Source organism: Peromyscus californicus, unplaced genomic scaffold (genome assembly GCF_007827085.1).
Source record: "Peromyscus californicus insignis strain IS unplaced genomic scaffold, ASM782708v3 Scaffold_7__1_contigs__length_154581171, whole genome shotgun sequence".
NCBI lineage: Eukaryota > Metazoa > Chordata > Mammalia > Rodentia > Cricetidae > Peromyscus > Peromyscus californicus.
In genome coordinates this window covers 148,079,094-148,094,589 of record NW_026294595.1, presented here as the reverse complement: position 1 = coordinate 148,094,589, position 15,496 = coordinate 148,079,094, and the positions used below count along the sequence as shown (strand labels likewise).

Here is a 15,496-nt window from a genome sequence, read left to right as displayed (position 1 = left end):
TCTACACACCAGCTTTAAGATTCCCTTGCAGATCTCATTATTCCAAAATAATTTATCTCACTTTATTTTTTAAAGGCAGCAACCAGAATGTCACCTCTTGTGGGTACATGGGTGCCTGGCATGTTTGTCTCTAAGGTTTGCTATGTGATTAAGCTTTTCCCGATTCCAGACCCACCAGACCGATTCCTACTGGAGATGCCCGCTGCGTACGGTCTGCATCGGGTCTCAAGGCTCTCTGCGGCAAGGCGGCCCCTCCCTGCAGTCCAGAGTACTGCTGTGGATTCATGCCTCATGGGTCAATAACCAATCAATCTTCAGACCCATTAGCACAAAGGGGACCGGCCGAGAGCAACCGGAGACTCAGTGGGGTAGTGCCCGGAGACGTTTAAAGCTCCCTTGCCTGTTCGAAAGTGCTTAGAATAAAGCAGCCATTTGTTCACGGGGCAGGGGCTGTCTGGGGTCTTTCCATTTACTCCTCGGTCTTGAACTTTGTAAAACACACCCCCACTCTTTTCCCTTCTCAAGTTCCACTCTCTGACTGACTTGACCTTAACATTTGTTGAGAGACAAGCCCTTAAAAATGGCAGTGGGGCCTGGAATCTTCCAGGGCCAGTAAATGTTTATAGGATGGAGGCATTGGTTGGTCCTTCACCACAGAGGAAACAATAAATGAAGTGACTTGCCTCTCACCCGCTCACTCGCTCTGGGTTGTATCAGAGGGGGTTGGGTAGGTGGAGAGGAGGGTGGGGAAGGGGATCCAGGAATATTGGGGCCAGTGTGGCTTGAACACCCTGGGAACGTGGAGGTACTCTTTGCAGGGAGTATAGGGCTGCTGTGGGTGTGGTCTGCAGGGTCACTGTGCTCTGTGCACTGTGGAATATCCAGCCATCTCCCAGGCCTCCACACACTAGGTACTAGGAGTGCCCATGTCTTGAGTTGTGACACCCTAGTGTAACCCCAGGCCTGGTTAGGCATCTTTTGGGCGAGGGGAAGCCCCTTCTCCCAGTTGGAAGCCACGGGATCAGGGTGATTTTTCAGAAACTTAGAAAGTTAGCCGCAAGTTTGCAGCAACCGGGCTGAGTGGGGATACCGCATTCTTGGGGGTGGGTCACTTTCTGGCTGTAAGGAAGGAGTTTTGCGATCAGAATAGGGCCACTCCTGGACCCTGCTACCTTCCCGAGAGATGCCGCAGAGGCTAAGGTGGAGGGGGACACCTTGACCAGCTAGTCTCTCTTTGGAGCCCAAATAGATGGCCCTGTTCCCACTCCCTACAGGCTAAAGACACTTAAATGTGCACACAGACCAGCTGATCACCTGGACCCATTCTGGGTCCATCCACGAGCTCTCTTCCAGCTCCCCCAGGAGGAGGCTGGATGTCCTAGCCCAGTGATCTTTTCAGATGGACAAGATGGACAAGCCAGCTCCCTACGGGCTTCAAAACTCCTCAAAGCAGGGAGGCCACCTTAGACCTTGGCTGGAGTTGGACCACAGCCTGAGGGAGACCGCCTGAGTCCTCAGCTGAAGTTGGACCACGGTCAGTCTAGCCACAGTCACCTGTGTCTCTACAACCCGTGATCTCAAAACGGTTTGTTCACCTAAAACACGAGTTAAATGATCAGAAGTGACAATTACCCAAAGCCCAAGTGTCAGGGAATGCTACATAAATGTTTAGCTGGCACTGTACAGGCTGGGTGTGTTCTCGGTGACCATTATCAGTCCATAGCGGCTCACCAGTGGCTGTGTCAGACACTGTGGTAGTCAAAGCCCCAGTGCCTTCTGTCTGGCCACCATGGGCCTTGGTGGACCCCTGCCTGTGAACAGACGTTGTCTGGGTGCATCATCCTTCTTCAGGGACCCCCTCCCCCTTCTCAGAGCACCTCCTTCCTGGTTTGGTTGGACCCATGTCTCCTCTGACATTAGCACCCCCACCCCCACCCCAGGGCAGTACTCCACCCCACCAAGTCTCTGTGTCCCATCCCTACTTGAATTTTTCATAAGCCGCCCAGCTCTGAGGCCCACTCCCACCCCTTGGTAGATCCAAGACCTTTTTCTTTTTAACTCAGGCACTTGGTCCCATATCTAGCATTGTTCTGCTGCCTGTGCCTTGGGGGCTGGGTTAATAGAACAGAGGAGATTGGTGTATGCACGCTGAGGCTGGGACCTCAGCTGCAGGCCTCACTGTGGCCTGAGTACAGGCATGCATGCAGCCAGGGTTCTGAGCATGGTGCCTCAGCCCTACATCTAGGGCACTGGATGGAGGTGGCATGCCGGAGCAGAGAGACACACTGACTCTGTCAGAAGCTTGCCTGTGTTGACAGGACACGAGGCAAAACAGGAAGTTGGCGATATCACACTGGGCTGATCCTGTTACACTAGAAAGTTATGTCTTGGTTGATTAAGATCTGTCATTGGTCAGAGCTTTTAAAGAAACAGAACTGGGGACCAGATGGAGAGGTGCCCCAAACAGAGTCCTGCTAACCTCACCTGAAGTTCCCTAGATGTCTTCTTTTTTGACTCTCCAGTCACACTGGGTCATAAAGACACATCTTACTGCAAGTCAGGGTAGAAAGGTGTGCTCTGGCCTCTAGCCAGCTGCGCTCATGGAAGACAGAGGGAAGGTTAGAGCTGGCTGTTGGGAGCCATGTTGAATGGATTAGAGTGTTCTCTTCCTCTTTGTGGTTTCCTATATTGCGCACTTGTAGTTAGGAAGGTATGCATGTGTGATTTGGCTCCACTGTATGTGTGGGTAAGTAGAGCCTGAGCTAGCTTCCAAAGCCTGCAAACAGCAGTGTGCCACTGTGAGTGTATGCAGAAGGCTGGCTGCATTTGATGGTTGTTTCGTGTTTATTGGTATTGGGGACAGAACCTGGGGCCTTGAGCCTGCTGGCCAATGTGCCATCTCTGAGCTGTGCCCCCAGCTCATTACAGCTAACCAAACTAGACTCAGCAGTCCACAGACTGCCCCGAAGGTCTGGCCTTGAAGACCCAGCTGAAGGTAAGCATTTGCTGATAACATGACCAGCAGAATCCTTCCCATGTCCTTCCACAAGGGCAAATGTTCTTGACAATGACCCAAGAAGGTCAGAAGTCCCATCCTGCTCAGGGACAGGTGACAGCTATCTCCCTGGTTGGAGTGTACACAAGGACAAGATGCTTTGAATGTCCTAAGAGTCTGGTCTACACTTGATCCTTGGAGGTGGCTCAAGGCCCTGAGGACCTAAACCCTGGCAGACCCTTCATCAGTGGGTGGGGTCTAGCCTTGACCCTACTGCTGCACGTTCCTCTGGGGGATGCTGGGACAGGACCTGGATGTTTCTTCTGATGGACGGGGGGGGGGGGGGAGGTAGGAGATATCCATAGAATGCTTTCCGGCCAGCATGTGTCGCTCATTTGTCAAAATTCTCTGATCATGGGCATCACAGCTCAGTAATGAGTAGCTTGTATGCGTTGGGAGGAATCAGTGCCTCCCCAAAGGGTAAAGAAAGGGCACACTATGCCAGCACCCACTGAGTCCTGGAGAAGATGCCAGATTTATTCAAAAGGCTCCCAGCACTGTCAGTAGACAGACGTAAGCCCTCCTGCCTCCTCTGCTTCCTGGTCTATTGGAGCCAACATGGCTGCTCACAGCAGCTCGTGATTTCAGGATAAGCCCCCACCCCACCCCCTTTGCTTGCTCAGCTTCCCTTGCAGCTTGAAACAGCCTTGGGCTGTTATTCTAATTAGTAAACACAACAGGAAACCTGCTGGTTGTACAACGGGCTAGGAGGTGGTTCCGAAAAATATTTTGCTTCCCACTGAGTGACTGCTGAGCCGACAAAACTTTGTCTTTTTCCTTTCCATGTGCCTTGAGTGTGGTTCTATGAAGATGTGATGCTTGGTGTTGTGACAGCTCTTTTGTGACTACGAGGCCCAAGGATTAAAAGCCATTGTGCAAACAGTGGCAAGGTGAAAAAGACCAAAGGAGCTTGAGTTATTGATGAGGTGACTGAACTTCCGAATTTAACTAAAAGTTTTGGAGAGAGACTTGAAGCTTGATTACATGCTGTCCCATGACTCAGTTGGTTTAGAAGGTAGATCTTACCACCTAGATGGGTGGCAGGAAGTCAGCCTCTGGTCCCCTGTGGCTGCGCTGGGGACACAGGGGTGTTGTACCTGCTCTTGGATTGCAGCTGGGTTAGTCATAAGAATAATGATCAAGTTTACTTGTGCCCGATATCTCTTGGTTACCATCTTGGTTCATAGTATCTTATTTTTGTAACATATACCCCTGAACACTTGGAGCAATGAATGGGATGTTGGGGTCCCCTTCCCTGCTCTGGAGCCTCATGTTCTCACACTTAGTGGTCACCACTATCTGCCTCTAAACATGTAAATTTGTTTGCCAATCCGTTCTTAAATCGAAGATTGCAGGAGGGCCCTGCGTGGAGCAGTATGAACCTGTCTTTGGCTTGGTGTGTGACCGCAGTATGAGGAGCCTCTTCCTCAGCTCCAGGGTGGGTCCACAGGGTCTCACCATGAAGCCTGGACTGGCCTGGACTCAACGGAGATCCCTCTGCCCTGCCTCTGCCTAGAGTGCTGGGATTAAAGGCGTGTGTGCGCTACCGCCAGACTCCACAGGCGGTTTTAAAAGTGCTTTGGTAGTTCAGACCAGGAGTGTGAGCGTTTGTTTTTGTTTTTTTGTAAAAATGTGAGCTTGAGACAAGTGAGGACCTTGAAGATTTCCAGTTTCCACCAAACCATCTCCAACCATCTCCATACCAGTCTTTTTCCGGGAGTGAAGTCGAGCACTCAGTTGTCCATGATTGGACTGGAGCCTGAGGTCAGCTCTACGGAAGACTCTTATTTTGAAGGGGAGATGGAGCCTGTTCTTTCTGAGACACCTGCATCTCTGGGTCTAATGAGTTTAGGCTGATAGAACCCAGACCCCAGGAAGGATTATAAATTCTCATGTGATTTGATTTGCTGCTGAATACCTGAAAGCAGCTGTGCCTGCCCACTGACCCTGCAGCCCCAGCTGCCTGGGGGGCGGTCTGGGTCTCCCCTTGCCCAATGGGGAAGGAGGAGGCAACAGGTCCACTCCCACCTGGCTGTTGGGCCTGGGCCCCTGCTGGGGCTGGCTGTGTAGCAGGTCCTGCCACTCTGTTTGCTGGCTTCTGTTGTCTTTACTTTTCACTGCAGTCCCATAAGCAAGGGCCTCTGTGTGGCTTTGTGTCACGGGGGAAACTGAGCCTGTTAGAGATGGGCTAACTTGTCCTGAGTCCCTCTCAGTGGTTGGCAGAAGCTGTGTCCCACTGGACATTCAGGCCCCTGGGATCATACTCAGCTTTCGTTCTGAGCAGACTGAGGTCAGAAGAGGAGTCGTCCTGGGCACTGTGGGATGTTACTCAAGCCCTCTGCCACCTTCCCAGGGAAGCTGTGAGCACCTGGCAGAGGAGCGGTAGGCGGAGCAGAGGTGAACCCAAGGGCGATGGCAGCCATCTTTGGGGACCTTTGAGTGTACTGGAGGCTCCACAGAGGTCATGTATCCCAGTGGCTGTCGAAGTGGGGTCCCCTGGCAACATTGCCACTCTTGGGGATAGGCTAGGCCCAACCCCAGAGCCTGTTTGGCCATCAGCATCGAGGGGGAGCAGTCTTGACCCTCCCATGGCCTGGGTCCTCAGATCTGGAGCAAGAGCCTCATGCCAGGACTGTGGAGCCAGGACTCGTCCTAGCTCTGACCCATGGTGGAGACTGGCATTCGGTTTCTGCAGCAGGCAGCACACAGGCAGCTGGATTCCAGACGGAAAGGCATAGAGGCCATGAGATGAGCTGTGCCTGCCAGTTGGGAAGGGGCCAGGGGCCAAGGGCCAGGTGGGTCTGGAACGGAGCCCTGGACATGTCACCTGGACATGTCTGACCGCTGTCCCCACAGGACATTAGTCACGAGTGTACTGTGAGCATCTGTTTCGAGGGACCTTGTGACCTGAGCAGGGATCTTCCTGCAGGCAGAACCAGGAACATCAGTGTCCAGAGTCCATGAAACTCACACATGAGCCTCAGACCCCAAGCTCTGGAATGGAGGTGTGTGTCGTGTATGTGTACGCGCTCACACACACACACGCTCGTGCACATTAATGTGTAGGTGCATGTGCAGGTTGGAGGTTAGTGTCAGGTGTCAATCTCTTTTCCTCTTACGCTTTGGAGCAGAGTCTCTCAATGAACCCAGAGCTCACCAGTTCAGCTGGACTGGTCAGTCAACGAGCCTCAGGGATCCTCCCATCTCTGTCTTCCCAGGACTGGGCTGCAGATGCGTGCTGCCCTGCCCAGCATTTACGTGGGTGCTCGGGATCCAAACCCATACCCTCATGCTTCCGTCGCCTGAACTTTACCCACTGAGTCGTCCGTCTCCACAGCCCCTTCCATGGAATTCTGCTGTCCACGGATCTTCTCACCTTAAACCTCCTCTCTTTGAGGACAGCCATCCTGTGGGTCCCACACACGTGCTCTCCTTCCCACTTCACACCAACTCCACACAAGTTGGATGGTTTGGAGCAGGTGGTGGCTCCTGGTTTAGCAGAGTAGTGCTGATCCACAGAACTTTCCACCGTGCCACACACGTTTGTTGGGCAGAGAGTCCACAGACCACAAGTGGCTGTTTAAGTTTAAGTTAAATACAGCAGCAAAAGCAAAGCACCCAGCCACGGTGGCCACATCTCAAGGGCCCGGTGGCCACATGTGGTCCGTGGCTACTGCCATGGGCAGTGCCAATGGATAGAGGCCCATCCTGAGCCATATGTAGGTCCAAGTTGGTGGTATGCTGGCAAGTTTGCATGACATGACCTCCTGGAAGAGAAGGACTTCAGAGTGATGAAAGGCTTTGGGGTCCCACCCAGCTGGCTGACAGCCCAGATACGGACCAAGTCCAGCACCCTTGACCTCTTGAGGTTTGGTTAGCTCAGAGCCTCTCAACACTGCACGGTAACATCTGGGAGGCATTGTGGAACAAGCCTGCAATCCTAGCACTTGACAGATGGAGACAGGAGGGTCAGGAGTTCAAGGTTATCCTCAACTACACAGCAAGTTCAAAGCTAACAAGAAACTGCATCTCAAAAAAATCAGAAAAGAGCTTAGCGATGCAGCACAGTGGTAGAGGGCTTCTCTAGCATGTCTAAGGCCTTGGGTTTAATCCCCATCTTCACAATAGATTAATAAATAAAGAAGAAAGAAAAGGAAAAAAATAGAGTGGGTCTCACTGTTTTGCTGGGTTGTCCTTGAACCCGTTGGCTCAAGTGACCCTCTTACCAGAGCCTTCCCAATAGCCAGGACCCCAGGGATGAACCACCATTGATCCCCTCATGCCATTCTGCAGTTCGGGGCTCTGCAGTGCGTGAGTTGTGGGGTGTGGCAACATTATGACTTCAGCCTACTAGATTCTAGTAACCGTGTCCATCTGTGACACCCACGGGCACATCGGGTGCTGCTCAGAGTGGCCCGGTGCAGAAGCGGTCAGGGTCAAAGCTGGCCCGATTGGTTTCGTGGAGCATTTTCGTGACTTCTGTTGTTTTCCTGTGTTTTTCAGTTATTTGAGGATGACACTGCGACCAGGTAGCCCCGGGTCTCACCTTGGGGACATGAGTGACAAGTCAAGGCTGACCACTGGCTTGTGGCGGGAGGAAGGCCCTAGACTCATGGACCATCTTTTCTCTCGGCTCTTTTCACTCTGGGTCTTTTTAGGCAAACAACTGGCCCAGCCCTGGAGAGATAATTAGACCCATCTTTCCCCCTTCTCCAGCCCAGCCCCAACCCTTCGCTTCACCCCGTTTACAATGATGACATTGTTCGAGCTGTGCTGCACACATGTGGACACTGAAGTGTTTAATCTTGCAGCAAAGACCTCATTCCTCAGTGCCGTCTCCGGCCTACCATCTCTCGGCTGCAGACTAGGACAGAAAGCACCCCACCCCCTGCCGATGCCAAAGCAGCCCTGTGCTCAGAAGGAGGCTTCGTCTCCTAAGACCCCCCTGGAGAGCTGGTGTGGGAACTCTGGAGACCTGACCGTCACTACAAATACTCAGCGATGTTCCAGAGCTAAGTGGCGGCGAGATGAATGTGAACCTGTGCGGAATGCCAAGCTGTGTGCACATCTAGCTCGGGTGCCTCCCCAGTGCAAAGTCGGCTGTGGTTTAGAGTGGTGGGGGCTTGGCCCTGGCCCTTGGCCTCCAGGTCTCTGTGGCTGTAGCCAGTGACTTTATACTGAGCCTCAGTCTCCTCAGTTGTGAGACAAACCTGTCTCGGAGCAGGGGTCTTGTAAGGATCAAGGATGTAACCTGTGGGATAGGGATGGGGCATCTAAGCCATTGAGAGGGTATGTGTGTGTGTGTGTGTGTGGGGGGGGTGTATGGGATGTATGGTGTGTATGATGTGGATGTGGTAGTGTATGATGTGTGTGTTGTATGTTGTGTTGTGTGTGTGTTGTGTATGTTTTTTATGTGTGGGGTGTGTGTGGGGGTATAGGTGTGTGTGGTTGTGTGATGTGTGTGTGTGTGGGGGTGTATGGGATGTATGGTGTGTGTGATGTGGATGTGGTAGTGTATGGTGTGTGTGTGTTGTGTGTGTGTTATGTTGTGTATGTTTTTTATGTGTGGGGTGTGGGGGTGTATAGGTGTGTGTGGTTGTGTGATGTGTGTGTGTGTGTGTGTGTATGGAGACTGGAGGTCAACCTGAGGTATCATTTCTCAGAAGCTGTCCAATCTTATAGCAAACAGAACTAGTATAGGACTCAGCCATTCCTGCTTTTGGTCTCTACTCAAAAGAATTCAAAGCAGAGTCTCCAGGAACTGCCTGTACATCCATGCTAACAGTGGCATTTGTCACAACAGCTGGGACAGAAGCAATCCAAATTCCACAGGAGGATGAATAGATAACAGGGCGTGGTCAAGCCATACGATGGAATATTATTCAGCCTTGAAAAGGGATGTTCTGATGCCTGTTATAACCTTGATGATCCTGAGGACACTGCCGAGTAAAATGACCAGTCACAGGACAGATTCTGACAGGCGGTCCACGGAGGAACGCAGCTCACAGTGACAGGACGCTGCAGAGCGGTCTCTAGTGCCGGGGGAGCGGAGACTAAAACGAGCCTTTAGTGGGGACAGAGTTTCACGTTTTCCAGATGACTGCGATGCATCTCGCAGAACTGAGTGACGTGTGCACAGGCAGTGAGACAGTGTTGGCTACCCACATTTCCCCAGGTGACTGTAAAGTTTGGCGGCTGTTGAGACTAGAGAGACGGCTCCGCAGTTAAGAGCAGCCGCTGCTCTCCCAAAGGACTCAGGGTTCAATTCCTACATCCACATCAGTGGGCTCCAAACCCACCTGTAACTCCAGCTCCAGGGGAGCCAACACCCTGGTCACGCCTTCACAGGCGTGCATTCACACACACACACACACACACACACACACACCCCTAAAAATTATAGAAGTCAATCTTAAAATCACCAAGTGTAGGGGCTTTACTGTTGTCTGGCTTAGGGCCACATTGGAGAACACAGCGCAGGTCCCGTGGCCCCACCGCTTCTCTCTGGTACTGTCTAGCCAGGTCTCGAATCCTAGCCTGGGCCTCCGTGAGCGCTGTGTTGACTGAGGTGGTGGGTATGGAAGACCTGTCCATGAAAACCTGTCTCCTCCACCCCCTGGGAGCAGTGTGGACATCCTGGCCTCTCTGGTGTGGCACTGCCCTGTGAGTGGGGACACACTTTCCTTTAGAGTCCCAGGGTTTCAAGACCACACAGTCACCATGTCCCTCCAGCCCAGCCCTTTTCAAGCTCTTCAATCTTGTCCTTCCTAGATCTCTCTCTGTCTCTGTCTCTCTGTCTCTGTCTCTCTGTTTTGTTTGCAGTTTAAGAGGTGAGCTCTCAGCCACCACGCCTGCCGCTGCCATGCTTCCTCACGGTCGTGGTGATGGACTCTAGCCCTCTGGGAGCCCAAGTTCACATAAACCCGGAAGCTCTAGCCTTGCCTTAGTTCTGAGAACTTCATCACAGCAACAGAAAAGTAACTAATACAGTGTCCCTTTGTTTGTTTGTTTGTTTCTTTCTTTCTTTTTGCCTCATGATTCCTTGTTTGTCTTTGGTAAGTGACCCCGTCCTGGTGCTGTGATGGAAACACCCACAGCTACATCCTGTTGTCTGTACTGATGGGCGTTCTCCTGCTTCATCATTTAGAGGCCCCGTGACAGTGGCAGACACCCTTTGCCATTACGGCTTAAGGGCCACCCTTGATGACTGCCAAGGCCATTACTGTTATCCTCTGAGGACACAGAGACATATGGAGCACAGGTCACATGACCCAGGCCACACAGCTGAGTGACACAGCAAAGACCAAACTTGGACCCCCGGTCTCAGAGAATAGAGGTCAAAAGTGTAGGGTTCAGAGTTCCACAGTCACCCATTCTGCACTGTGCATAAGCTAATTGGCCTCCCTGAACCCCAGTTTCCTCATTTGCAAAGCAGGAATCCCTCCAACCTCACAGGTTCCCCTAGACAATGGCCAAAGCTATTCATGGTGAGATCTCTGAGCACTGGCAAGACCTGTGCCTTCTGCACCTCTGGGTTCTTCAGCCATCCTTGCCTAGGAAAGAGGTCCCACTCTGCTGTCTTCTTTTCTGCCTGATCCTTTGTTTGCTGGTGGAACCCTTCTGAAGCCCGGGGGAGGGGACACAGAACTAAAGCTTGTGGGAACTGACTGCCCTCCAGCTGGGAGCCCACAGTGATCCTGGGCAGACACAGGGTGGCTCTCTTGCGGAGCCTGGAGGCATCACTCGCCCAGGGAAACATGGCCTGCTTCAGGAGAGGAGAGGAGTGGAGAGAAGGGGAGGGAAGGGGAGGGAAGGGCTTTTCCTGGCTTTTTCTGTGGGTAGAGCAGGAAAGTGGGTAGGAAGACATAGTGAGGACCATGTCTTAGCGGTGGGGGGTGGGCACCGAGGGCACTCTCCTGACACTCCAGGACACCGCTGGAACCTAAGCAGAAGTTCCCATGATAGTCTGGTCCCATCTATAGGCAAAGTTGCCCAAACTCAGCTGTGTGGCTGGAGAGAAGGGAACGGATGGAGGGGGTGGGCATAGAGAGAACTGCTCAGGAGCCTTAGGATGAGGAGGGAAGGCATGCGTCTGGGTTGATTGTGGGGGCACCGCTAGAGCAGAAAGGAGTGAGCATTGCTTGACCAAGCTGAGAAAGTGTCAGGAGAGAGCCGGGCTTGACTGGGGTGATTTATGAATGATCTGGGGACTGACTTCTCATTGGTCTGTGAGTCCTACAACTGGAGATATCAAGAGAGGACTAGATGCATGGGCAGGAGGAGGCTTGGGGGAGACAGCCAGGTATGAGAGAAAGACATATGCGTGTCTGGGTCATTTATATGCAGAGTTGTCTCCATGTCGGAGCCATTAGCAGGTAGGCGGTCCTCTGTAGGTGGGGTCATTTGCATGCATTTGCATACGGCCATCTGCCCGTGGGCTGTAACCACGTCCTGGGTAGATGAGCTCTCCCTGGGGAGGTGTGAGTAAGCCAAGGCTGAGTCTAGGGAATGCTTGCAAGATGGACAGAAGTTAGGACCAAGAAGAGTAGCTGGACAGTCAGGAGGCCCCTAACACTTCCAGGTGAAGGAGAAAAGTAAGGGTGGCATCCAAAGGCTGGAGTCACGTGCTAGCTACCTCCTGGAAGACTATGGATGGCCATTTATGTCCCAGCTGGTTACAGGGTGGTCTTTAGAGACTTTGCTTGGGCGGTGATGCTATTGGGGTGTACATTGGAAGCTCCTCCCTGGGGTGAGCAGATGGGGTGGTGTGGGCATAGGCACTGGCTGTTCACTGCGGGACTTGTGGCTGCCGCCTGATCTTCAGGCTATTGGTGACATTATTCAGGCCACTCCACGTAGTTAAAAGGGAGGTTGATTTTGTGGGGTAACTCACAAATGAAGGGATAGGCTACAGGGTCTGGGGAAGACGTAGTACAGCCCGGCGGTGTTCTCTGGAGAACTGTGTCTACCTCTAGCGGCCAGGGTCCGGGAACCAAGAGAGGGCGGCGCATCCGGATCTTGGGTCTTCAGGGCACTCTCTTGGCCCCGCCTTGTAGGCGTGATAGTTACCGAAGCCTCAATGGGGGTTGGAACTTCCAGATCAAAGCTGGAATGGCTATCCACTACATCAGGCCCCTTGTGGCTTCATCCTTCCCTGTCCCCGTTCATAGGTCTGTGCTCTTATAGCTCATGTCCCATGTGCACCTTCACACATCTCCCTGGCACCACACTTTGGGAAGAGTATTGTCTTAGTTAGGGTTGCTATTGCTGTGATAAAACACCATGACTGTCCTAGTTAGCGTTTCTATTGCTGTGAAGAGACACCATGACCACAGCAACTCTTATCAAGGAAAACATTTAACTGGGTGGCTTGCAGCTTCAGAGGTTTAGTCCATTACCATCAGCAGCATGCATGTGGTTCATGTACACACTACACATGTGTGACGATACAATGTGCAGTCTGTTCAACAAGCAGATAACTCAACCCACCGAACTGTTCTCATTGCTTTAAACATACGTGGTAGTGAAGGTCCTGCGTTTGGTAGGTCCTGGTGTGAATCCCAGCACTCTGACTCCAGGCAGGCTGTTAGACACCTTCGGGTCTCAGGTGCATGCTTGGCCATTGCTGTATTATGCTCCCTTCCTCTGGGAGCTTGGGCACTGTGCTGGTTAAGTTTACCTGTCAATTGACAGCACCTAGAATCACCTGGGACGTTGAGAAATCGTCTAGATCAGGTTGGCCTGTAAGCTTGCCTGCCGAGGACTGTCTTGACTGCTAATCGCTGTAGAAAGACCGAGTCCTCTACGGGTGTTGGCGTTCCGTAGGCAGTTGGGTCCTGACTATATAAGAATGAGGAAAGTCAGCAAGCCAGCAGGCCACTGGGTACCTTCACTCCTTTCTGCTCTTGCCTGTGACCAAGCCCCTGCCGTGATGGACTGTCACCGGGAACTGTAGGCCAAACGGACCCTTCTCTGCTTTAAGTTGCCTTGTATCAGGGTGCTTTATCACAGTGTCAGAAATGAATTGAAGCGGTGTGGAAGGAGCTGGCGGATGATGAGAACTATCCAAGATGATGAGACTTCCTGCCTTGACTCCTTATCCTGGGGGCACCTCCCCAGACTCTCGTGACACCCAGGAGACTGCCTTTCTCAGCAGCTTCTGCAAAGGGGCCCTTCCTTTCCTCTCCTGTCAATAAACCCGAGGGACTGGCGGCATCTCTGACACCTCTTTGTCATGTCAGCTCACCTTTCCCATGTGCTCCTCGCTTCAAAGAGTGGGCAGGAGGAGAGCAGACGCCAGGGGGCTTCTGGAGAGTTCCCTCTGGCCAGCTCTTGATCCCTTTTGGTTCAGGGTGGGCTATGAGCAGCACGGTGCGGTGGGGGCTCATGGTGTGCATCTCTTCTCGTCTGAAGTCCCTTTGTTTCCTCAGCCGAACTCTCAGGATGGTAGCGTTTACACCATAGGAACTGGCACACCCTTCTGAGAGCTGCTTATAGCTTAAGCCCACCACGACCAGACATCTTTAATTACCAAAAGCATCCACAGTCATTCTATGCAGCCCAGGGCTGAGAACCATTGTCCTATGCTGTCCCCGGACAGGCCAAGCAAGGTGCTTGTTCACCAGTGACAGTTATCTACCATAACATTATCAGTCACGTATGTGAATTCAGTCCCTCACACATCACAGCCCCATTTTCCACATGGTGAAACTGAGTTTCAGATGGGGTATTCGGCATCTTTTACTGCCACAGTACTACTTAGTGGCCGAGGCTGGATTCGAACCCAGTCCTGAGCTTCTAGGGTTCCGGTTTGGTGTGGTTGTTGCTGTGGTCAGTGCTTTGCTTTCCCCAGCAAGTTGGATACAGAGCCATGCTCTTGTTCAAGATTGCCCTGGGGTCTGGACCTGTGACCATCGGGTCCACAGTGTGTCTATATGGGATGGAAGGTTTTCACAAAGGGTTGGCCAAGGCAGTGTCCACCCAGCTCAGGTCAGTTGTGTGGACAGAGATGAACCAGACACTAAATGTTCTCAGTGCTGGTGTGTTTTCTCCCCCTCCAGTGGAACATGACAAGGAATTCTTCCACCCCCGCTACCACCATCGAGAGTTCCGGTTTGATCTTTCCAAGATCCCCGAGGGGGAAGCAGTGACTGCGGCTGAATTCCGGATCTATAAGGACTACATCCGGGAGCGATTTGACAACGAGACCTTCCAGATCAGAGTCTACCAGGTGCTCCAGGAGCACTCAGGCAGGTAGGTTCTGCCTCTGCGTGGGAGTGGGATCCTGAGTTCCCCTAGCTGCAGAGGAAGGAGTGGGTGACAGGCTGAGGGTGGGGCGGGGAACAATCCTGGCAACTTCCACTATTGGGCCCTAGACCAGATGACTGCCTTAAGGTATGTGATGTGTGAATGTTCCCTCAAACTATGACCGTATACAAACTCGGTCAGGGATATTGGGAGGCCAGGAAGCCTGGGAAGCCTGTGCCTCCCTAGACAGGTCTATATGAACGGTCTAGGTGTGGTGGTGTGCTGGGGTGCGGGAGGGCTGGTGCTGATGGTCCTTCTATTCACTGCTCTGAGCCTTGGGTGATATCAGACCACCAATGAAAATGGCCATTTGTAATCAAATGCTCAGAGGAGGAAAAAAACAAAACAAAACAAAACAAAAACGAACCAAAAGCAAACAGCTGGAGAATCTTGGCTGTCCAAGAAATGCTAGGTCAGAAACCAAAAGTTTGTTTTGAAAGACTTATTTCTGGAACCTCCAGAAAGGTGAAGAGCTCAGAGATGATGGGGGGCCGCCCTCAGATACATTCCAAAGTTCTGTAGCAGCCAAGATCGCCTTTCTTGTGGCCAGGCCTTTGTATTCTGAGGCTGTGGGACTTTTATTGTCCCCACAGACACTGTGGCACAGAAGTTAGTGGGAGAATCCCCAGCTAGGATGGGAACAGGGACAAGGGGAGCCTCGTCCAGGCACTGCTCCTGGGCAGCCCGTCTTGATGGCTAAGGAAACAGAACTTCTGTGGTGTGTTTCTAGTGTCTTGCACTCACGTGTAACTTCATATACACACTAGCACACTGAAGTAAGGAGTCTGTGAAATGGGCAGGATCGAAGTGTCCTCCCACCACAGAAGGTCAGCCAGAGAGAGAGAGAGAGAGAGAGAGAGAGAGAGAGAGAGAGAGAGAGAGAGAGAGAGAGAGAGAGAGAGCGGCCACATGGGGACTCGGCCCAGGTTTGGGAACTGGAGACCAGGCTTCTGAAAAGGTTTTCTGATAATAGTTTAGTTTTGAATGGAGTCTGATGGTACTCAGCTTCCCAGGAGGACTGGCGTCTCTTAGTGACACCCTGTCTCAGACTGAAAGATAAAATGGGAGGTCTGGGAACTAGGTCAGTGGTGAGTGCTTGTCCAGAACGCGCAAGGCCCTGGGTTCAGACGCATG

General features: G+C 52.3%; 1 protein-coding gene across 1 annotated transcript in view; it reads left to right on the top strand.

The window, feature by feature from the left end:
• Bmp7 (bone morphogenetic protein 7) overlaps window positions 1-15,496 on the top strand; it is a 76,067-nt gene that overhangs the window by 12,428 nt on the left and 48,143 nt on the right. The window contains exon 2 of the mRNA XM_052723907.1: window positions 14,116-14,308. Coding sequence (XP_052579867.1) covers window positions 14,116-14,308 — 193 coding nt within the window. The remainder of the gene's footprint in view (window positions 1-14,115; window positions 14,309-15,496) is intronic.